The sequence below is a fragment of the Odontomachus brunneus genome, unplaced genomic scaffold (genome assembly GCF_010583005.1).
Source record: "Odontomachus brunneus isolate Ranch 3 - 2012 unplaced genomic scaffold, Obru_v1 Obru_scaffold_050, whole genome shotgun sequence".
Taxonomy (NCBI): domain Eukaryota; kingdom Metazoa; phylum Arthropoda; class Insecta; order Hymenoptera; family Formicidae; genus Odontomachus; species Odontomachus brunneus.
This window is the reverse complement of record NW_022639500.1, coordinates 1,124,685-1,148,591: the sequence shown is the minus strand read 5'-3', so window position 1 is coordinate 1,148,591 and position 23,907 is coordinate 1,124,685. Positions and strand designations below refer to the sequence as shown.

Genomic DNA, 23,907 nt, shown 5'->3' with positions numbered 1-23,907 from the left:
TCTACTCGTTCTCGTCTTGTTACTCGCATTTTTTCGTCTGCATCTGGTACAAAGATTAGATATTCACCGACCTCGTTTATCGCGTGGGTCCTCGACGATGAGACGAGGCATTCTCGGATAGGTAAAAACGCGCGTATTAAAAATAGCATTTCCAATCTGCCGCTTTTTAGATAACGATAGGTAAGCGAACGTTTATCGACGAGACGAGAGGGTTTGCGAAACACTGTTTCTCTTTCGGGCATGACAATATCATCCGTCTAGCTTCTGCGTAAACGTGTTGACGCGCGCTTCTTCGATCCGCCGAGATGGAGTTGTTGCGCCGTAAATAAGCGATAACCATATCGCAACACGTCCGATCGGGTAACGAAATTTACAGAAGGAAACAATACGGAGAATTATTATCTGCGAGTGTTTTGCGCTACCGCGCATGCCTCGTGCGACTTGCTTACGACTTGGTAGCGATTAATCGATAAAGCGTAATAAATATCAAGCCGTAGTTTCCAAAACATTCACAAAATCTCGAGATTAAAATACTTCGTTACCAATTAATCGTTAAAAGTAACGAAGTCTTCAGGTATTGAAATATTATTGTGATGTTTTTGTTAAATAAAAATTAATAATAATATTAATAAATAATAATAAATAATAATTTATTCTTTCATAATTTCGTTACTGTTGCGTAACATATCAGTGTATTATAAGAGATTAAGTATCTTTTTTGGATCCCAAAATATTTTTTAAGTCATTTTATATCACTTAATATTATTATTACGTGTTTAAATGATTAATTAAGTCCCATTTGCAATATTTTAAAATTGATGATATTTGAGATCTATGTAGCGAATGGAAGTAACATTTTGAGCGCGTTGGTCTTCAAGCCTTCGATAGCTCAGTTGGTAGAGCGGTGGACTGTAGTGGGAATATGCTGGCAGGTATCCATAGGTCGCTGGTTCGAATCCGGCTCGAAGGAGTTTTTTTTTTATTTGTTCTTCTCTTGCAATGTTTTTTTGTTGCTAGAATTATTTCTTTTCTTTCTCTCAATTCGATTATCACTCTCTCTTTAGGAATAACGATGCAGAAAATACTTTACATATGTATTAATACGGTAAATGATTCCATAAGATAACTGAATTCGCAGGTTAGTTAATTAAATATTAATAAATTTGGAGAATACATTTGTCGTATTAGCTCAAAAATTTCAAAAATAGAGTCATATCATATACTCGCGACAGTTTCTCCGTTGTATATAAATAGGAATTGTCTAAAAATATATGTCAAGGCGCCCGAAACTATTTACACATTGGCATGTGCAACTGATAGAGGTAAACACTCAATGCAAAAAATATAGGTTCCACCGAGATTTGAACTCGGATCGCTGGATTCAGAGTCCAGAGTGCTAACCATTACACCATGGAACCTCTTGTTGAAGATGCCTTCGTTATTGCTTCCGAGCTTAATCCCCGTTATTGGAAAGTTTAAAAAAAGATGTATGTAAATACAACGTGCAAAAATTTTAAGGTTCCACCGAGACTTGAACTCGGATCGCTGGATTCAGAGTCCAGAGTGCTAACCATTACACCATGGAACCTCTTATTGAAGAGGCCTCCGTTATTGCTTCCGAGCTTAATCCCCGTTGTTGGAAAGCTTAAAAAAGATCCACGAAGGTGCGATATGCAAAACTGTAAGGTTCCACCGAGACTTGAACTCGGATCGCTGGATTCAAAGTCCAGAGTGCTTACCATTACACCATGGAACCTCTATTCGATTGTCGCTTTGATGTTACTGAATAATTCAGAAATTTTTTTCTTTTTGGAAATAAAGATTCTTTGCAAAAACGAAGGTTCCACCGAGACTTGAACTCGGATCGCTGGATTCAAAGTCCAGAGTGCTTACCATTACACCATGGAACCTCTATTCGATTGTCGCTTTGATGTTACTGAATAATTCAGAAATTTTTTTCTTTTTGGAAATAAAGATTCTTTGCAAAAACGAAGGTTCCACCGAGACTTGAACTCGGATCGCTGGATTCAAAGTCCAGAGTGCTTACCATTACACCATGGAACCTCTATTCGATTGTCGCTTTGATGTTACTGAATAATTCAGAAATTTTTTTCTTTTTGGAAATAAAGATTCTTTGCAAAAACGAAGGTTCCACCGAGACTTGAACTCGGATCGCTGGATTCAAAGTCCAGAGTGCTTACCATTACACCATGGAACCTCTATTCGATTGTCGCTTTGATGTTACTGAATAATTCAGAAATTTTTTTCTTTTTGGAAATAAAGATTCTTTGCAAAAACGAAGGTTCCACCGAGACTTGAACTCGGATCGCTGGATTCAAAGTCCAGAGTGCTTACCATTACACCATGGAACCTCTTGTTGAACAGTCTTTTTCATTGTCATCATCTTCTTAACGAGCTTGTCGAGATTTAAGATAAAAATTTACTTGCGCGATGCAAAAGTTCAGGTTCCACCGAGATTTGAACTCGGATCGCTGGATTCAGAGTCCAGAGTGCTAACCATTACACCATGGAACCTCTTGACCAAAGTTGTCATCGTCAAGATTACCTTTATCCTTCGTATACTTTCGACACAAATCTCAAGACCGTTACCGTATCGATAAAGCGAGAGGTCACGCGAGCGTCGATAATTACGACCGCCAAGCCCGGGAAGAGACACGGACGACAAATATCCTCCTTCTATCTCCTCCGTCGTGGCATAGGGATTGATGTTGCCGTTCAGACACCACGAGAAACGGCCGAGTCCTCGTGGAGGGTTTCGCAGTTCGTGACCGGGCGAAAACAATTAATCAGGAACGTGCAGCCCTTCGGACTACGGCAGCGGGGCAGCCTCGCGGAAACCACTCAAATTAATTTCAAGTCACAGCATATTCTTCGATTTGACGTGTTCTCGAGTGACGTCCAATCACAGTGCCACCCCATCCACACGCGCGCGTGCACATCGACCGAGAACGCTGGCAACCCTCTCCCCGCGCTCGCCGGCCGGAATTCGCCGACACCCCCGATTCCATTTCTGTTACACTTTTCGTACAATGCTCCTCCTTACGGTTCGCTGGTCCTTGACTGACAGGATACCCGTGACACTTGTGCGCGGGGACGCACCAGCGCGGCGTGCGCGCGATGGGCTACACGGGTAGGTGCGGCTGCGACGTCCAGCAGGATGACAGTCGAGCGAGCGAGTGCCATTGTGAAATCACTTTTGGATTCGATCTCGGGGATGATTCAGTGCACGCTTATTCGATACTATCCTCTCAAATCCCGCGTGTCAGGTTCTTTTCTTTGTCAGATTCTCGGTGTCATTGTGTGTTGATCGTGCGACAGACGTCACGTGCGTTTCGTTGTGATTAATGTCGATATGTTAATTAGTCACGCTGAGAGAAAGAGTATATAAATAAAAACATATATATATATATATATATATATATATTTATATATATATATATTGATATATATATATATATATATATATATATATATACTCGTATATATATATATATATATATTGATTGGGTACTGATAACGTATTCGAGTCGAATTCGAGTGCTTCTCGAGTGAAATTTTACTCCGAGGGAGAATCTGGAGAGTAACTTCAGAAGGAACCTGAAAAAAAGGGATCGCCCACCCATTTCTTTACTTACGCGCGATATCAGCGGAGCATACTCGATCTATTTATCTTCCATTCTACCTCTCTATCCCGCACCCTCACTCTCGCCACGTTTGCACGACGAGAGTGCGGCGATAATTCCCGCAGTTCGGTGGCCGGACTCCGGGTTACGTCGTTCTACGATTACATCTTTATGGTTTTATAACGGCTCGTGCGTAAGAGGAATCGGTGTCCCCCGTTCGATCGTAGAAAGGAACACCGGGAATCGTGTTTCCAGAGCGAAGTCCTCTCTACCCTCGGCTCTCCTCTCGCCTACCCCTGTGCAAATTCGCTTTATCGCCGCGACCGCGCCATGGAAAGCCGCCTCGCGCCCCTTCGCACCGGCGGACTTCGCTTCGTGTGTACACTTATTTCATGCTCGACGGAACATCGGGACTCTCGAAGGGAAGGTCTTCTTCCTTCTCTCGCGCCGTTTGTAAGACACGCGAGGTGTGATCGAGAAGAAAGAGAGAGAGAGAGAGAGGCGGGGAAAGAAAGGAATATTTTTCGGTGCACGAACCGTAATAATTTCGGATGGTATGCGACGCGCTTACGTCGTAGGTAAATCCTCAGTACGCGCCGAGTTATCGCGCCTGAAACGTTTCAGCCGATCGATAACGCGTGGAAATCTGTTGAAGAGGGAGTCATTGTAAAAACAGCGTGGGAAGTGTACTTTGCTACACGGTGTGCTTCTCGCTCGGATAATGATTATAGAAGTTTGAATTTCTGTCTTCCTTTTTCTCACCGCACACAAAGAGAAGTATATGTTGACATTAACGCGGTGATATGATACGACGAAGGAACTTTTAGCGTAAAGCTTCATGCTCTGAAAATCCGTTGTATCACGTCGAGTTTCTTCCCGGCGTACGCGCTCGCACATCGTACATTTGACCCGAGAGCGGCTATTTATGAATATATATTTAATCGGCGACCTCACACGTGAGAGCGCAGATGTTAACGAGATATCTCGTGGCCTGATTATGTGGAGAATCGTCATTAACGAGCATTTGCTTTTCTGACGCTGCACCAGTTTCGCTTGAAATACGGTGACGCGGACGCAAACCGCGCAGATCCCTGCGAAATAATCTCACGTTCTCTAATATCGATTTTTAGCCAGGCCTCTTGGTGTCGACTGCGAAACTCTCTTTTCATCCACGATTACGGCCTGCGACTTTCCGTGATTCCTGCGCGAATTAAACCTCGCGAACGCTTCACGTCGCGTGTTAGCTCGTGCATGCGAAACGACATTAAAGTACAATGATGGAAGCGGGCGCATTGGCAAAGGATGCACTTCGTCGTACAAAAGATCGCGCAGCAGTCGTCGTTTCGTCTTTTCTGCGGCGCTAATGAATTCTCCACACGGCCGGATAATTGGTATCTCGCATTATCCTCAATCAACGCGACCATCCTTTCGCGGATCTGAGGGCGAGAAGCGACGTTGCAAAAGAGAGAGAAAGAGAGAGAAAGAGGTGGGTTTGCGTGAAGGGGATGCCAGAGATGCGAAAAGTGTATCAGCGTGGGGAGGGAGGCAGGGGCGCTCTGCTGATTTACGAGTCGTCGTTGCTAGGAGAGCATTAATATCCGTGACTGAATATTAAACCGCGAACGTCAATGGGTAGATCTTCAAAGGGATTTTCAGAGCGCCGGCCGGGTATAGCCAGTCAGTGCGGGTACAAGAGAGAGAGAGGCCGTGTCGTCCCCGCAAGATTATGAGATTCTCGTTAAGTGTCACATGTAAAGAGTTCTTTCATATGCGATCGTTGAGCCGCCACCACCACCCCCGTCGAGCGCCGCTCGGTGAAATATCGTCAGATAAAGGTGACATGAAAATTTATCGAATGCGCGGGGATTTTTCAAGAGATCCGCTTTAAGCTCTTTTCCACCCCCGATCCTCGCTCTGAGCACGCAAGCTGACTTGGTTCCTCGTCGCGTTTCCCAGCGCGCCAGTTGAAGCTCCGCGGGTAGGCGAAAGGTCGCGCGGAGGTGGTTGCGACCCGCGGTTGCGAGGTTTGGAAAGTGTGCTCGTCTCGTATGCGCGAATTAATATAAGCTCTCTCGCCACGCTTAACGGAAAATTTTTCGAATAAGTTCTGCTATCGCTCGCGTTTAACGACAGGGACAATGGACGAGAACCCAGATTTCACGACGCCTTTTCGCGAGATATCGCCTCGTTACGCGGATTGCGGGGACCACGGGCGGTTTTAATCGCGAACGGAACAGGAGCGCGACTTAACGAGATCAGAGAGACGGTTGCAGACTCCTCACTCGATTCCGGTAATTCCGCGGGGCGTTTTTCTAACGAGGATCACCGTCGTGTCGCGTTCTTCTCCTGGGAGATAGAGGCGAGACGCCTCGCTCACGCCGCCATACTCCGCTACGCTTTGCCCCCGTCGGCGCGCGAGGAGTAGGGGCGAACTTAATTATCTAATTAATTAACCTCAATCAGAACGATGAGTAATTTCTCGCTCCGGTGGCGCCTTTGCTGGCGAGACTTTCTTGTCGCGCTGACTGCCACGAGGGCGAATCACGGCTGAGCTCACGGCAAATCGATTATGTCCCGATGTTGTTGCCCCGACGGCGTGTCCCCGTCCTGGCTCGTACACAACAGAGAGAGGGAGAGAGCTTTCCCGCCAGGATCCACGATCCTCCGGCGATATCCTGCTCGGCTAGGTGGTCGACCAATTTTCCTCCCCCATAGCTACCCGTGGCTCGTCCGCTCGCTCACTCGTCCGCCTTTATCTTTGGCGCTTACGCCGATCGCACGATAACTCGCTCGTGAAGGGCGACCATGGTCGTCGAGCATCCTTAGTCCTCCGTACGGAGTTCGGTGCGGCGAAGCTCGACTCGATTTCGGGGGTCACGGATGAGGGAGATAAATGAATGACCCTCGCGAATCGAGCGGTCGAGCTGCGCTTTCGTTATGTTCTCTCGCGTGTGAGATGTACAATGAGAAACCGGCGTCGTTAATTATCCTGCAGACAAGGATAATGTCGTTAAAAGCTATAGAACAAACCTCTCGGCCGCAGCTCGTGATAGTTGATTATTATTCTCTTAATCTTCACAGTCAGTTGTCATGATTCTTCTGATAATTGGTAATAATTTATCGCGGGAACGAGATCGCTCGACTCGGATTCCGAAGTCAGCTGTCCACGATTCACACATTACTGCGACGCGCGACATCGTTTATTAAACCCTTGAATAAACCGTTTCCCTCCAGTCCTCATTTTGTCTCCCTCAAAATAATAGCGTCCCTTATACGCGACCAACGGCGCCTCTCGATTCCTATTCTGGATATTCCAGGTCGCTCTTCAGTCCCGTCTTTCCTCGCCGACAAAAGCACCCCACGTAACTATCGCGCCAACGTGCACCCGCGCCCCGCGCGCCCGCACGATATGTAACTGACGTTTTTGACGCGTCAAGTGGTTCCATCGCGCATCCACCGTCGCTCCGACGCTCGAGGGTTCATTCGGCTACTGTTTTACATAAACATCGCCGCCGGGGAGGGTGGGTCGGCGAGAAGCGAAGTTGGCCCGCGTCGCAGTGACTAGGGGGGTGGCTCGGGTGAACCGGGGGAAGAGAGAAAAGGGGCGCGAAACGCGTCGCGCGCGGAGATTCCTCTAAGTGATCTCGAGTGTTTTCGCAGTTGATTCGGCGCTTCTCCCGCGCTCCCCCTTTTCGGACACTCGATGTGTGTGTACGTGTTCTCGCTCCTCCGCAGCTTTTTAAGCTCCGTTTAACCCTGGCCTCGGGCCTCCTGCCGGCTAACTTCGGTATTTAGTTAGTCAACCCTGCCCGCGAGGCGTCATGGGAAACGACAAGTGGCTTGGTCTCGTCCTGTCGAAGGCTGCCGATGCTGGAGCGCGTCGCGCCTGTGTACGTGTCACTGTCGTCGTACGTGTGTGCGTGTACGCGCTACGTGGGTGGATAAATAGGATGGGTAGGTGGATGGGTAGCTGTGTGTGTGTGTGTGTGTGTGTGCAGTTAGTGGCTGCATCGCCGGAACAGCCTCATGTGCGCCTTTCATGTGATAATCCTTGTGTATTCAATCGGAGGACAGAGAAGGCCGATGGAGCCGCCGTCCCCTACGACTCGATGTGCTTGACGTAGAAAAAGTAAACGATCCCTCGTGGATTAGTTCGTAATTTGGTTTCTCGAGCTCGCCGTGGCGGCACTGTGGCGTCAGCGAGAGTGGAGAGAAGGGGAGCGAACCTTGGACGAGTGTTTGTCCAAGAGTTTTTGGATTTTTTAGAGGCTTTGATTTCTGCGTCCCCATCCGCGCCTCATTCTCTCATCCTCTTCACGGACTCGTTTCGGGCCCGCGTTAAATATGTATTCCTGCCGCGTCGGTGGTATCAGACCATGACGAAAGCGCCCGCGTAGCGTAAATTCGGATTTAACGCGTTATTATCCTCGCGAACTCGGCGAGTTCGGGCCGCGAAATGACGCGTTTAATGAGCCCAAACACGATGCAGCACGGTGTGCTGACGTCTGACGAAATTCGCGCTCGTAAGATCGTAAAGCTCGTCATTACCCGCGAGAAAGCGCTGCGTACAGCAATTAGCATCCCTGTCGCAATTAACCGTGAGCCTCTGTTGCGTGCTGTAAAAATGTCCGAATCGCTGTCAATTCAGGAGCAGCTCGAGCGAAATTAGGAGCGCAAACACGGGGCCACTCGGCAGCTTAAGCCAATAACAACGATAAGACTAATTATGAGCCGCGTATCGTCTTTCCTATCACTTATCGAAGTTACGTCGCTTTATCGTCGGTATTACCGCCGGTAGTATCGCCCGTGTGTCGTAACCTCCTCGCAATCGTTATTGCGGAGGTCGATAATGCGGCGATCCCGCAGCATAAAGTCACCTGCTCCAATACGCTTTCCTTTCCCCTTTCTCTTTCTCTCTGTCTCGCTTTGCCTTAATTATGTTTATATGGAGGAGATTACGCGCGCTATCGCGATCGCGCGCGTTACGCGTTATTATTATATGAATCTCCGCAGGGGAGATAATGTCCCGATAACGATTTGTAGAATATCTGCGACGCAACGAGGCGATCGCGAATCCGTGAATCTAGCGTGTGTTTTGCGCGTAACAATACCACTTTACGACTTCGATCGAAAACGCTGCAAGATTCACCGGTGTGTATTTCATACGCAAGCTTCGTTGAAAAGCTCAAAGGGGAATTACTCGGCTATAGTCGGTATTCGTAGTCAAATCGTATATTTAAGATCATTTTCTTAAGCTCATCTTCAAATGCTGTACGGATTGTTGCACGTACTATAGAGCATACCTGAGAATGAATAATAGTTTTTGTGAAAAGTAACTGTTTTAGAATAATGTATCTCTCATTTGAAGAGAATTTTTTCTTGTAAAAAATTATATAAAATTGTATAAAAATGTATAAAAATGTAAAAAATTGTATAAAATTGTATAAAAATGTAAAAATATGTATTCAAGTAAATGTTGTTAACACCCATCGAATATTTTTTATTTTATAGATTTTGTTATAATTATTTAAAAAAATATTTATTACATATTTTTTAGATATTTTTCTCTCACACACAGTCTATTAATACTGTTCCACGTGAATTACTTAACTATGTGAAGTTTAACGCGATGCGCAAAAAGTGACCACGTGACTTTTTGACGCAACACGCGTCATCCCGACGTTCCGCTATTCGCGACTGACGTAACGAGCGCCGGATATGAACAAGAGATACGTTCACGCGTATACACGTATACACGCACACACGCACATATAATGCCGTAGAGTCAGCCGGAAATTTTTGTCCCGCGTCTTATCGCATACAAGATTGGCATTGCTCGGTTTTCGCACGCGCGTCTACGTCGTCGATTCTCGTCGCAGGTCGTCCATGGATTGTACTCGCGAGGATGTTTTCGCAGAAGCCGTATTACTTCTCGCAGCTGTCGCGAACCTATCCGATTTTGAGGCTCGTCGATGTTTACGACCGTCAGGTAACCTCGCCGGTCGAATTAAAAATCGTGGTTTCTTGCGCATTTTTTCAGCACGTTACTCGGCGTGCTTCTCTGCGCGTCTCTCTTCACGCCGTGTGTGTGTTTCCTATTCGCAGTCGTTTATACGGGCTTACGTGTTGGACAACATTTACATCTGCATTTTGATGTACGCCCTCTTCTACGTGGCGCTGTGGTACGCTACTAACGTAAGTGATTCACGTGTGATAAATTGTGACGAGAAAAAAGTCAAGTATACATAATTAACTCACCGTTAAATGACGTTATTCGCGTATATCTCGTTTTATATCCTTATATCCCATTTGATCTATGCTTTATGCCGTTTTATGTATGGATATTCACGCGCCTCCTGCCGCTCGTAAGATAATAAAACGTATCGAGAAGTCGAATCGGGAAATGTCAACGACAATCGCGAACAACAAAACGGTGAGCACACTCTGCCGCGTTTATTATGTTGCTTCTAATCAGCGTCATAATTTAACGAGGAGCTTTAATTACGCAATCCAACTCACACTCGCTCTCTTCACTGAAAATCCTCCACAGAAATTGGACAGATTGATATTGTTGAAGAACAAGAAAACGCAATTCGAAGAAGTGATAGTGAAAACGGTTAGCAGGTTCTGGTTTTACATTTCTTACGATAATTTCCACGACGCGATTTATGTCCCTTTTCCGTGTCTACAGACAGATGCGCAAAAGGTGACCACGAGACACTTGGAGGATGAAGTAAGTCCAGACGTGTTATAAATCATTTGTATGATATTATCGGTTGAGAACATTAATTCAGATTGACACCGTCCGGTTATTCAGATGTGTAGGCTCGACACAGAATTGACCACCACATCCAGCAAGATCGCGCGACTGGAGAAAATCATAGAAAAAGTAATCACCGTTTGACGCTGTTCATGCGATACCTTCTCCTTCCCGTTAGTTTCAGTGTAATTATTGTTAAATCGTAGATGGTTTTTAGTACAAACAGCCGGACAAATCGTCCGAAAATTCAGCCGGTGTTGTCACAGCCCGCGAGGATGAACGTCCAGGGGGTGAGCTCGAAGGCGCCGCGAATCCGCTCGAAAACTTCAAGGTTGGTCCGAGCTGGTGTCTCAACCGACACTTAAAAGACACTGAAGAAAAAATCACTTACGAAATTTATTTGCGGGATATAAAGTTTATTTCTGTGAAACAACATTTATTCTCTTGCGAATAAACTTTATATCCCGCAAATAAATTTTCAAGTATCTTTTTTTCAGTGCATGTTTTCTCTCGATTTTTACGTTACCAGCTGCAAGCTATAGTTGAGGGATATCTCGTTAACTTGGAAATTGCAAGTTCGGGTAAACCAGAAATCTTGTTGACTTGAATAGGATTTTGGTGACTTTAATTGGAATTTTCGGTTTGCTCATATTTCATCAGACATTTCGTTAATCCAACCAAACTTCCTTTTCCGTATAATAATAACATTAATAAGTGTAATAATCACATTAATAAGTACTCGAGGTACGATCAAACTCGACTCGCGTTTAATCGGTGAACATAATTACAATCACAATTATAATTATAATGATTCTTTCTCTCTCTCTTTCTCTCTGAGATATAATTATTATAATAATAATCATATATATTATAATTAATGATAATGGATTCTTGAAGAACGTAAATCGATAGATTTATAGAGTATCATTTGTCAGATGAAAAAATACGATCAATAGATCCGTAATGTTCCATGTCGCGGATTGTGATTTTAAGATCCTCGAGCCGTCATTTCCACCGTCATTGCCGCCGGAACCGCCGCCTCGCAAGTACGGGATCTTTGTCAGTCGACCTCCTGGACAACGGAGAGCGTCGCTCGCGGCTGCTCCGCCAAAAATCGGATTCAAGTAACAGCGCGTCGGCGGAAGCCTCCTCGGAATCCGTCGTGCGGCGTCGTAAGCATATTTCGAGATCACCTCGTGTTGCCCCGCCGTCCTCCCGACGCGCGTCGCAATGAAAGCGAACGAAATGGCTTGACGCATGAATTGGTCGATCACTTTGGCGTGTAGAAAACGACGAAAGTAGAGGGAAACGCGTAGCTCGTTCAATGAAATTCGAAGCGCGGCGGGCACCGATCTAGGTCGAGTGAGAAATCGGAGTTGCACCGTAATTAATCCGAATGTGCGTTCCTCGCGGCTGGATTGAATATCGTCCAGCCGATTGTTCGCCGGTTGCCTCGCGCTTTTCCACAACGAACTGCGGCCACGAGGTGTTTGCGCATATGCGGTGTCATGGATTGCCCGTACATTCACCGTACAGATTGAGAGTTGTACGACTTTCAATCTTACGCATGACGTCTGAGATTGGAAATTAGTTCAATAAGCAACTGTAATTACAATGGAATTATGGCTTTAATTGTAACACTTTTTCAATCTCATTCGTATACGCACAAAACTGAAAATCGTGCAATGCTCTAGGAGATGTTCGGGCATCCATGACATCGTGTCTGCACGTCCTCACGATCTTGCAGGCACCGACAGAGTTCCTTTGAGATACGGCGATTATCACGACGGTGACGGCAAGAGGTGTGATTATTCGAAACGGCTCGTGAAGGCGCGTTCAAGGCGATCGTCTTGCTGCAACGCGCGCGACGCCCACGTGGACTCCCTGATGAGTATCACGCCTTTCACCAGATCTGTATTAGGACTCGCCAACATCTTCCGTCGATGAAGGACCCCTCGTAGAAACGAGACGTTAGAGTGACTTGAACGCCCGTCAGAATAAATTTCGTAATTCGTTTCTGCGCGATTGTCCCTTTTCCCTTCGATCGCGCATCGCTTTGCTGAAATTGTCTCGCTGAAACTACAACTAAAAATGTACAATCTCGTGTCACGTGTTGTGTCTCAATATTGTATCTTTTCTATTGCACACGGAAAAAATATTGTGGCAAGAATTATAGCCAGATTTTTGTAAACTTGTACAGAATCATAATCGAAATTGCTACATTTTTGTCGAAAAATATAGTATATATTTGTCCAAAAATGTTGTGCATGTTCGACTTTTTCCCACAAAATTACTGCAATTGCTTGAATAATTTTTTTATATCATAGCAGGTAGAAGTCGTCAAATTTAGTAATTTACGTTACAATTTCGGTATAGTTTGACTTTAAGAAAACACTGAAAACCAATAAAAAAAACATTATAAACAACTATAATTTCAACATAACTTTTGTCACAATATTTTGTATATATACTTTAATCGAAGTTTAATGAAGAATATAGGCTTTTGGCAAAAAAAAACCTTTGCGTCATTACCGCCGCGATAAATTTAACACGGATGTTGCAATGCCGGGATATCTTCCACGTGCACAGCTGCAGCTATCTGCACTCGTAATAATAACCGGACGTGTTCGCACACGGGAGATAATGCTTGTGGAGTCGGAGAAACGTGCGTACGCGTGTGTGTGCGCGTATATACGCATACGAGTACACGAACGATTTCGCGCGTCTCCTCTTGTATTTGCGTTTTTTCACGTTTGTGACGCGAATGTGTAATGTCACGCTTCTTTTTGCACACCCGTTCGCTGGCGAGTCTTATTTATCGCAGCTTGAGCGAGCTCTCGCGCGCGCGAGTGTGAGTGTCGTTAAAACGTGAATCACGTTTGCATTCGCGATGCAATGTTTCTCGAGCTTCGCTCGTAAACTCTTATCGGGAGGAGTATTTAAGAGCGACACGTTATTGTTACATTATTACACATTTATTATTCATTAATGGTACACACACACACACACACACACACACACACACACACACGATCTCACCCATAAGAGCGGGAGAGAACGCGTTGTTGAAGCAGTAACCGGGACACGTCGGCGGCCGATTATTTGCTCTCCTGCTCTCGTTCCCTCGGTATTTTTGTTTATGAACGTCGCAGGAGAAAATTATATTCTCCGCGAAACATTGCCGGCCGATTTCCTTCCACTCTTCCCTCGCGCCGGTAGAGGGGAGGCACGCGTATACACTCGATCTGCTTCAACCTGTACGAAGTAAAGTTTCTAAACTCCTAAAGTGGCACGACACTCTGTGTAAGAGAAAACACCGTAAATATTGAAAATGCAGGGGGAACGGGCAAGGTGTAACGTCCCTTGCGTGTTGCCAAGCGTGTGAATCTGCTCTCGTGGTGCAATTATACGGCATTTATAAGTTTCTTCGCGCGACTAAAGCAATTGAAGTTGTTGCTGTCAACATACTTAAAAGTCTCGAACGATATCGCTTTCGCGTTTGTGCATCGCTCGCAACGGTAATTATTTAGAAAAATATAGAGTAGAGTTTTAAATGTCACACAGTGTTCATATTTATCACCATTTTTTGCATCTGCTGGAGAATTGCTTGTGTAGAATTTGCAGCATTTTTTGAGTGATCGTTTTGTCAAGGATAATATTAGTGAAAGACTATTGGGTAATTTTTTTCTTTCCTTTTTTGCTCATGCACATGGAACTCCAGACGAGGGGATACCTGCTGATTACTTCTAAGTAATGAATGACGTTACTTCCCTCGAGCATTCTGCGTTGTTTTTAACTGCAAAGAAAGTCACTTGTGATTACAGAGTTGCAGAGTGAACGGTTTATTATAGAGCAATCTTTTTCGCAGCATCATAAATAAAAATCTTATATGTAAAGTACGGTTGTATTTTCTTTCGTTGAAATAATGGGAAGAAACATGGCTGACAGTTATTCAAATTTATAATGACAGTCACGATTGACTTTTCTCCCTCGGTGCGTGATTGAGAAGAACATCAGCTGTCAGCGAACGCACGCGCGCACGTTATATACTTTCATTTGAAAGGACGAAAGTATTCAATTAGGCCGTATATGTTAAGGCTAGGCGCACAATCGGTCGGGAAAGCAGCCTCTTCTGCAACCGTGCGATATCCGATCTTTTTCTGCGCACCAAACTTATCAATTATCCGTCGATATTATCAGTTTTCTGCTCTGTTGAATCGCGGCGGCTCGAATGAACCGTTTTCTCGGTCCTCGACAGCGGCGTGTCATTCCGCATGCACGAAAGCACTCGCCGTCGCAAGTCAGCGTTTCGTATGCTTTTCACTTGGAAATTAAGCGTAAGGAGATGGTCGTTTTTTGCTCATCTAAATTAACGGAAAATTAACTTTCACCGACGGAGACCGCGACGATGGTGTCGCGCTAACAACTCCTCTCCTCTTTGTGAGGACATATTAAAAATGGATTAATGAGCAAGTAAGTTAATGGCTGATGATAGTCTGTAGTGCAGTCAGTGTGGTACAATAAGACAAAGTGTTGCCTCACTGCTTCGTAATGATCGTGCTCCGTTACATTCTCACTTAATTATTTTCGATTGCGTATGAACAGAGCCTCGAGTTATCCATTTTTTGCACGGAAAAAAATAATTTTGCTCTTTTAGCAAAATCGTCGTTGCTATCGCATATTCGTAGTGACATAAAAAAATGTAGTTGGCGTAACTAATTTTACAAATTATTCGTTATCAGAGCAGAAGTAGTTTCGTTGCCAGGATAGAAAAAATTTATTGAGTGTATTTGTTCTGAGAATCAGAACTTGCTATTGATGCAAAATAATGTATCCTTAGCAAAATTATTTGTTATCAGAGCAAAACTGCAACTGTTTATATAAATCCATCATGGTTCTTATAGTAAAATAATTTGTAGATTCAGCAAACTATATCCAGCAAATATACACCACAAAAAATTATTAGTATTCTTAGCAAATCTTTTTGCTATCTATATAATAACGAAAAGGTTTTGCTAGACGTGCAAAAAATTTGCTGGGCCAGTAAATTATTTTTCTCCGTGTGGCATTGATTCTTCAACTGCGGATTTGGCTCTGAACCCAACGATTTCGCTGCGTCTGTGAAACGTTGCTTGGAAAACCAACGCATGATCAGCGTGCTGTACTTGCGATTAGCGGACTAGACTTAGTAAATAATAAACAGCAATTATTTTAATTTCAACACATTGATTTAGTATAATTTCAAATCTTTATTATTTTTAATTTTAATTTCATTTAAATTAATTTAATTTTAAGAGTTTCTATTGATTTTATTTTCATTCAATCTTTATAATTTTATTATTCACAACTTTACGCTCCCATGGGAGTTGTGGTACACGCCAGTATACCTGGAATCGGAGGATTAACTAAAGAGTTTCTGTTCACCCGATATATTTTCCCTTTATGTTTATTCTGTCTTGAAGAGGAACGCGGCGTTCAAATCGATAGTGTCACTTTCTTCCACTCGCCTACTCTCCCGAGCAAATACGCCGAGTTAACGGGCAAAAAACTGCGAACACGCGAAACTTCCGCGATATGACTGCCGCCGAAACTAAGTAACAAGAACGAAGTGCTCGGCGAGGAAGCGGACGTTCTCCGCGCAGTGCGCTGCGACACGACGTTGGTTCGAATCGCGGGGCAACAACGCCGGGCGAGCCCCGTCGAATCCCGCGCGTAGACCTGCAAGCGATCGGCCAACTTTCACTGACAACTCGTTAGGCTCGCCGCCGTGGTTTCGAGTCATTCACAGTCATTCCGCGACTTCAGCAGACCGCGGTAGCGCCGCTCGTATTTCTCCTCCTCGCTGGCAGCGCGCGGCCCTCGCACGGAACACGCTCGCTCTAAAGTGTGTACCCAGTGAATTAATCTGCGCGACACGCCCGTGGATTCCAACATCTCGAATTTCGCAACTCGCGATCCTTGACGCGACCGGACGGCTCGTCGTTCCTCCGTCCGAATCTGCTCTTCGGAGGTCTCTCCTGACGGTGACGCGCAGTGCTACGGAGATGCCCTCGGAGGAGGTGTTTCCAACCCTGGATTCATCCGGCGGTGAATTAACCCTTTGGAGCACAGTGGTCTCACCGTGAGATCATCTACCAATCATTAGATCATTAGAACCAAATCATAGCGTTAGACATGGTGATCTCGCAACGAAACCACTATTCAGCCTGTGCATAGTGATGAAAATATTTTGTTGCACGGTGGTTGCACAGTGGTTGCACGGTGAAACCACCTCTATTTCGTAAAAATAGGAAAATAGAAAAGATTCATTTCAAAAGAAACGGGTATTATTCTAGACATGAATATTAGAATCCGGATTTTGAAAGTCCTGGTGCTTCAAAGGATTAATCAGTCAACGAGAAAAGAAAGATGGAGAGAGGAAGAGAGAGTGTTTGCGTGTTGTATGTGAAAAGAGAGCCGTCGTGACTACGTACGCACGTAATCGCGAGCCACTGAGTTACGATCCGCGAATTTCGACTGGCGCACGAGATTTGATTTGAAGCGCGAGAACGTGCGTTTTTCGTCTATGCGGGACGTCATGTGCGGATTGACCGTTTGTTTCCGGTCGGTTTGCAATTGTCCGGCCAAAATCTCGCACTCCACTGTGATTCAGCCGGGTGAGTCGCGACACTGCGATTCACATCCTCACTACACGGAGAAAAGATTATATTTCTTTGTACAATGTCTTTTTGTAAAGCTAGGCTGTACGAAGATTGTGGTATAAATCACTATAGAGATAGTCAATTTGACGATCTGATGCGTAGGACATTCGAGTAATTGTAATTATAATGATTTTGTAGCTAAAAATCAAACGTACATAACATTTTTAAACAAATATATAGTAATTTTGGTCTAATAATAATATTATAAAATTTATTAATAATTTTAATAAAACAATATAAAATTTATAATAAATATAAACTAATTGAATAATGATAATATTGATCTAATAATAATAATTCTACGTGGGGGTTCACAAGATTGTAGAAACTTTGTTGCAAATTGTACCAGAATATTTTCTCCGTGTAGATTATATTATCGTAATGTAATCATTGTTGTCGGATGCATCATGAATTAGCAATAATCGACGACAATTGCATTTGCATACGCGAGCCTGGGAACTGGGTCTCGAAATAGATCTACGTCGTTCGCGAGCACGACGTGCGTTACGGGTTCACCCGTGGGAGAGAGAAAGAGGTAAAAGTCTCGCGGTCGCTACGTTACCTCGCCGCGCCGTGTTTCTCAGTAAGAGGCGAACAGAAGGAGAATTCTCCTTACGACTTCTCGACGGCGCGCCGGCCGTTTCCGCGATTCGGTGCTAAAAGTTTATTCGGCGATACAAGGAAATCGTCGGCGTTACCCGGAGGCTCGGAGCGTCGGCGACGGCCTCGCTCACGAGCGGCTTTGTTGCTCCGAATGAAAGTAAGACGGACGTCGTAAGAGGATTTAGCTTTATCGCCGCGGAGTACGACGGAGTTGGAAGAAAGTGGAAGTTAACGGAGAGTGAGAGTCTCCTTTGTCTTGTTCTCTCTCTCTCTCTCTCTCTTTCTCTCGACCCTTCCCGCGCTCTGTCCTCTTCTCACTCTCGCGAGTCGCGAACTCTCAGCGTCGGCCGATTACGTCGAGCGCGGTGCCAGGAACAGGTATTTGCGTGGATGACTTCGCGGCGCGTTCAAGTAATCGCATACTTGTGAAAAATCAGGTTAAGGCGAACTCACCGAAGCAATCGTGAAACGCGATTGTGACCGTGCGTCTTACGCAACGTTACGTGATGGTCGAAATTAACGGCGTCATCCATGTGCGTTCACGTGACGCGACGCAATATTGTAGTACGTCGGGATACGTCGTGTCCGGACACGTGGTTACGTAACGGAACATTATCAGTTGTACTTTGCAACGAGGAATTTTCCGCCGCACCCCGCACTACACTGAGAAAACGCTTGGTTGGATTAACGAAATTTCCGGTGAAAAGAAAATATGAACAAGCCAGAGAATTGCGATCACCAGAATTCTCTTCAGGTTAACTAGCAATCTCGTTGATTTGAACGGAATTCTTGTAGCTTCAGAATTTCTGACCCGTTCATATTTTCCACCAGAATTTCGGTTAATCCAGTCATAATTTTCTTTCCGTGTGGGAAAGATCGTAGTCGTTACAGCTTCGTAGTCGTTACAGCCTGCACGCTTTCGCTTCTTAATCATGGGTTGACGGTACTAACGTTGTCCACTCGACAGACGGCTCGTCAAACGACAATTGGACAATTTCGTATTTTTCAGATGTAATCTGAATTCGACCAACACGGTAAATTCACGTGTCAGCTCGTCGGACGCGCGTCTGAAAATTGTCTGAAGGTCCACAAATCAGTGAGTTCATCTCTAGTCACTCGTTTGTACCGAGACGAAAAGAAAAAACAAAGAGCAAATATGGACACGAGTACGGTACGATTAGTGATATTCTTGGGCATGTTTCTGGTCTTCGCCGGCGACTATAGCGCACTGATCTCCACGATTTTCGGTAAAGCGACAGAGGGGAACGTAACGGACGCTCCCAAAGGGCCGCCCGAGGTTGATCCTAAGAAACCTCATGATGAAGTATCCGTTTTCTCGAAAAAAAATGCAGACAAGGATAACGGTAAGGATGGAATGTGGAGGCGCGATGTGAAATAGAAATGCGACGTTCAGTTTCCTCGCGAAAATATGAGCAAACATAAAACAATATAATCCTACGGCAAAATACAAAATTACATTACATTAAAAAAGCATAATTACCGAGTTAGCACCGATTAAAAATTAGGAATTTAAAATGAATTAGAAATTTTAATAAAAATTTGAAGATTTCATTAATTAAAAGAATTGAAAATCAAATTGAGAATTAAACTAACAATGAAATGTAAACAGAGAGCCTCATAAGATAAACATATCAGAGTAATATAAAAAATATTACATATTATTCTATATATTAGGTACATTAAAAATAGATATTTTTTTCACCCAGTAATAACAATGCGATCTTGAATAAATGTCTGATTCGCGCGCGCCAGAGCATTATTGTCGTATCGCATTGGACAGTCGAAATCGACGAAGAGCCGTGTTGCCTTCCACGGGAAAGCGTGGCGCGCGTCGCTCGACGTAATGACCGATATTTCGATTTTTCCGCAGTTGCTTTGCGCCGCGCCAGGATGATTGCGACGATCAGGACCGCATGTCTGCCGAAGCTGATATGCGAGCTCTCATCGTACGTCCATCAGGACCAGCTGAGTGAAATGGAACGGTCTCTTTTGAATCTCATCAGGTATACAAATCAGCGCTAGCTTTACATCTCGTCGAGAATTTCTCAAGTCAGAGTTGGGACACGGTCCACCATTTATTGGGAGAAAATGAGTGAGTGAGAGGGAAGTTGCAGCGTGCTTCGTCATTTCATTCTTGGAACTTCTCTCTCACTCCTACTAGAGTCTCTCTTTCTCTCTCTCACTCATTCACTGCCACTTGCGTCACCCTTGAAAATAACAGAAACCCTTGAAACGGACGGCGGAAAATGCAGACCAAAACGGGGAGTTATATTCTGTCCTAACTCTGACTAGAGAACTTCAGTGCTGTCGTTTCGACCGTTTCTTTTCGTTCATGGAAGCAGATGAGAGAGAAAAGGAGAAGACGGAGTCGCGCGCACGACAGATTCCGGTTGCGGTGTTTTCTAATAGTAAACAGTACGTTTTTTCAATTAGCGCGACATGCCGGCGTGCTCGATGTAATAAGCTGAGAATCCACTTTCATCATCGAGGCTGTTGCACTCAGGTGTTACTTTCACAACTTTCGATTCGACTCCGATCCTGCGCCGCTAAACGACTTACGTCCGTTGACCCTGAGCGTGAATTCCGCGAGATGTAACGCGGATGCGCGCGTGAAATACGCAGATGCGAGCAATCGGTTGATTGAAATTTCACGCGCGCTACGAAGAATGCGATTTCGCGGCATACGAGTGTGGCGGGGGAATTTTTCTTTTTTTTTCTTCTTTTTTCTACGCCTCGATGCGAAAAGCGCGACCGAATAGAGCTCGCGTTGCATGCACCCACGCAATTGTCGCAATTGTCACTCGCCACGGCTGACACGCCAACGCATGATTGTACAGGACAGAATCGAAACAATGTGTGCCGAGAAAATATTGTGGTAAAAATTACGTCAAAATTGTATTTCTTTTTGCAGTGTTTTTTTTATAGAATTGGGACTTTGCGTGTACTAAAGTCGTAATATAAAATATTGTAAAAATGATAAAAAAAAAAGAAAAACATGAATGGATTCATACTCCTTGATGTTTCCTATACCAATTAAAGAAAAAGAGATTGAACTTCAATCATTCTTTCGGAAGCCACGAGCGAGTAAAAAAGTACTAGGTGGAATTTATCCATGTTTAAGGTTCCTCTTAACTTTTTGATGGTTAGGGTTTTAAAGTTAAACACAGACACATAGTAATTTCGGCCACAATTCTGCATGGTGCAAGATCACAGAAAAGTTCTTGCAATTTTTACCGCAATATTTTCTCTGTGCACACAGCACGGTCCTCGACCAGTATCGAATGCGACCGACGCGACGCGATGTGACGCCCGCTCGCCGGAAAATTGGATGCCGGCGGTAAATGCGAGCGCGCCGCATTTTGCAACGTTCGTTTACGATCGACGGTAAAACGCGACGAGGTGCGTGCGCGCGCGCGCGTTGCGTTATGCGGATAACGCGAAGAATTATATCGCGAAATCGCGCGCCGTTTTACGTCCCGATTAAAAGCGAAGTTATGTTAAAGCGCGTTCCCGTTGGGAAATCGGGAAATGCTCTCCCTTCGCTCTCACCCGCCCACTCGTGTTCGCTGTTGAAACCATACATTCGACGGGGTGCATTCCGTCGCGTGCGGACAAGATCCCGCGCGATGAGCACGAAAATTTCGAGCGCGGACATATTAATTATGCATTCATATGTGTGCTGACTAGCGTCGCCGTTGCGGCGACACTCTTTCTCTATCTCTATCTCTTCTCTCTCTCTCTCTCTCTCTCTCTCTCTCGGCCATCACTGAATATCGAATGCCAACTCGTCGAAAAAAACAGGTGGTAGGAGCATTAAACGTCAGCGCGTTAATAACTTATCCCATGAGACTGCGAATTATATATGAATTTTTTGCTCTGAGAATGGTAAAGCTTGTTTTCCCAAGCATCTCATTTATATAGTTGGTTGTTAACGTGATTCAAGTCTGTGCATCGCGTGTGAATCGTTAGTGCTCGCAAACACGCGCTAAGTAGATTCAAGGATTATTCTCGCGTCGACTTCATCCCGACGCTGCGTTAGTCGACGTCGATTGATATTCGTTCACACGCTTGAGTCAATTTTTTCTTGTTAATGACTGTGGAACACATTATTAACACGGTACACGGAGTAAATGTTGTGGTAAAAATCACTTTAAAATATTATATTTTCTTTCACAATATTCTTTTTCCAAAAGGAAAATCAACTACAAAAATTCATCTGTATTTTGATCGTAAAAAATTGTTTGTCAATTTCGTATCGAGAATTTCTCTCAGTGTACCAGAAAACTCTTACTTTGTTATTTCATAAAATATCAAACTATTAACTTTACTAAATAACAAAAAAGAGACTTGACCGTTCGCGGAACAAGACGAATTTCCAAGACAGCTTTTGATTTCTCCTGAAATTTTTTTACTTCTCATCGACATATAGAGTCTATCTGTTATAGAAGTCTGATTCATACTTACAAGTGTGTCGCCGTGAAATTACTTGGAGTTTCATCGGGCGCACGTTTCGAAGAGCGCGTTCGTTGCTCGAAACGAAAGTTTGCTCAAGAAAGCTTACGTAAGTCTCGTCCAAAAAAAGAGCCACCTCTCGCCCGCCACGGTAAACGTAAGTGCGAGCACTTTCCTTTTTACGGATTATCCAATCCGCGGTACTTTCTCTCGTGTCACGACGCCGAAGGCGAAGCGCTTCGCATCTGCCGCTTCGGCATGCCCGGCGTTCGCTTCCTGCAAAACGTTCCACGGCGCGAACGACCGACGAACGACCGGCTTCACCGTGTGTGGATACTTGTGCGCGCACACGGCGGCTAGAAAGCAGTGAATTATTCCCGACTACGGTAACATTCGCGTCACTCTCGTGGCTGAAAGGACAACTGGGGCCGTTTGTTGCCGTGAACTCGTCGCGCGTTAAACTATCGGCTGCGTTTCCGTTGTGGAAGCGCGCGTGCAAAACTTGTGCATTATTCATGAGCGCGAGGTATTCGCGTTACTGTGCACTTTCGGCTTCGCATACGTCCCGCACGCGAGGAAATCAACCAAGCAATATATGCATATTTCTCTGTCGGCAGTGTGTTATTTTCTTGCCTCGAGGTGGAAGACGTTTAACAGTCTTCCCTACGGCTGTCTGTCTGTCTGTCTGTCAGTCTGTCTTTGTTAATAAGTGCAAATTTCTTATCGTATTTTTTGCATTACTTGACATTGCTTGCTTAAAAATGATAAATCGACGTGTTGTCGTTTGCTTAAAAATGATAATTCCGGCTTTGTAAGGAGTTAAATAAATACGACGGATAAAACGAACGCGGTAAAAATTCGATTCGACGGGCACTGGTGAGGAGGAACTTAGTGAGCGCGAATCGTGCGGTTTTGCATCTCGAACATAAATTATAAATCGCCTCGACTTGAAGCAGTCGGGAATGACGGGAATAAAAGTCTTGTATTTATTACGGCCGTGAAATAAATTTCACTCTCGCCGGCGTGTTAAACGATAACGACGTGAACGAATAGTAAAACGAATCGACGCAGAAAAGCGAGTTCCATTAGAAAGTATAATGAACCAACGCGGCGGCATTGTCGCGACGTGTAGTGCTTTCCTGTTTTCGTTTTAAATACACGATATTTCTTCATACCACATTGCACGCTCGTTACAAGTTACGCGTGCCCGCCTGCAATTATAGTAAAATAAATTCTATGTCTAGTGCGGTTCATAGGAAGGGAGATAGAGAGAGAGAGAGAGAGAGGCACGACCGCGTTTCTTGCACGATAAAATTTACACTAAAGATAATTGCATATAGATTATAATTGTTTAGACTTTCTCAAAGTTTTTAGTGCAAATTTTCTCGAGAAAACGCCCCAATACATCTTCAAGATCTGTAACGCTATTTAGACTTTCAAACATATTCGCGCGTTATCTCATGTCGTCTACTCATCGCGCGGGAGAACGCTCTTCAGAGGAAGAGAAAAGGAGCAAGAGAGAGAATCGCAGTTAATGCCCCGGAAGGATCCGAGCTTTATATTTACTTTTATGCCTACGTAAACGCTGGCCCGTACTGACGCATCCCGCGCTTCTGATTTTTATCGGCGTCGATCGCTCCGGGTTAAACCGATCAAGATGGAGAGGCTAAAAAGTCGTTTTGCGTTTATTCGTTATATCCTAGGCTCCTCTCACCCCCCCCCCCCC

The 23,907-nt window shown here is 44.7% G+C and overlaps 2 protein-coding genes, 2 long non-coding RNA genes and 9 other non-coding genes across 23 annotated transcripts in view; 4 read left to right on the top strand and 9 right to left on the bottom strand.

Annotated features, from left to right (window-relative positions):
- Positions 1 to 23,907, top strand: part of LOC116845258 — a 366,503-nt gene that overhangs the window by 108,512 nt on the left and 234,084 nt on the right. The window lies entirely within an intron of this gene.
- Positions 1 to 23,907, top strand: part of LOC116845256 — a 53,457-nt gene that overhangs the window by 26,582 nt on the left and 2,968 nt on the right. The window contains exons 1-3 of one of the 5 annotated variants that reach the window (XM_032817741.1): positions 13,473 to 13,922; positions 18,718 to 19,072; positions 19,600 to 19,732. In XM_032817741.1, the coding sequence (XP_032673632.1) occupies positions 18,865 to 19,072; positions 19,600 to 19,732 (341 nt within the window). In that variant the 5' untranslated portion in view covers positions 13,473 to 13,922; positions 18,718 to 18,864. The other 4 variants (XM_032817739.1, XM_032817744.1, XM_032817743.1 and 1 more) reach the window with 4 other exon arrangements.
- On the top strand, positions 879 to 970 carry Trnay-gua. Its single transcript is given in 2 exon segments — positions 879 to 915; positions 935 to 970. It is a non-coding gene; the product is annotated as a tRNA-Tyr (tRNA).
- Trnaq-cug lies at positions 1,347 to 1,418 on the bottom strand. The gene has a single exon. It is a non-coding gene; the product is annotated as a tRNA-Gln (tRNA).
- Positions 1,517 to 1,588, bottom strand: Trnaq-cug. The gene has a single exon. It is a non-coding gene; the product is annotated as a tRNA-Gln (tRNA).
- On the bottom strand, positions 1,685 to 1,756 carry Trnaq-uug. Its single transcript has one exon. It is a non-coding gene; the product is annotated as a tRNA-Gln (tRNA).
- On the bottom strand, positions 1,839 to 1,910 carry Trnaq-uug. Its single transcript has one exon. It is a non-coding gene; the product is annotated as a tRNA-Gln (tRNA).
- Positions 1,993 to 2,064, bottom strand: Trnaq-uug. Its single transcript has one exon. It is a non-coding gene; the product is annotated as a tRNA-Gln (tRNA).
- Trnaq-uug lies at positions 2,147 to 2,218 on the bottom strand. Its single transcript has one exon. It is a non-coding gene; the product is annotated as a tRNA-Gln (tRNA).
- On the bottom strand, positions 2,301 to 2,372 carry Trnaq-uug. The gene has a single exon. It is a non-coding gene; the product is annotated as a tRNA-Gln (tRNA).
- Trnaq-cug lies at positions 2,464 to 2,535 on the bottom strand. The gene has a single exon. It is a non-coding gene; the product is annotated as a tRNA-Gln (tRNA).
- On the top strand, positions 9,190 to 13,076 carry LOC116845253. Of its 7 annotated transcripts, XM_032817734.1 has the most exons (7): positions 9,520 to 9,839; positions 10,015 to 10,077; positions 10,195 to 10,260; positions 10,336 to 10,377; positions 10,462 to 10,533; positions 10,611 to 10,735; positions 11,398 to 13,076. In XM_032817734.1, exons 1-7 carry the CDS (start codon positions 9,531 to 9,533, stop codon positions 11,636 to 11,638), a joined length of 918 nt encoding a protein of 305 aa, XP_032673625.1. In that variant the 5' UTR covers positions 9,520 to 9,530; the 3' UTR covers positions 11,639 to 13,076. The 7 variants fall into 7 exon arrangements, with proteins under 7 accessions (XP_032673624.1, XP_032673625.1, XP_032673621.1 ...); XM_032817733.1 differs by having other exon boundaries at positions 9,190 to 9,633; positions 9,750 to 9,839; positions 10,015 to 10,377; XM_032817730.1 differs by having other exon boundaries at positions 10,195 to 10,377.
- LOC116845259 lies at positions 15,688 to 22,790 on the bottom strand. Its single transcript, XR_004378221.1, has 2 exons — positions 22,194 to 22,790; positions 15,688 to 16,535 (listed from the first exon to the last, which is right to left on the bottom strand). It is a non-coding gene; the product is annotated as an uncharacterized LOC116845259 (long non-coding RNA).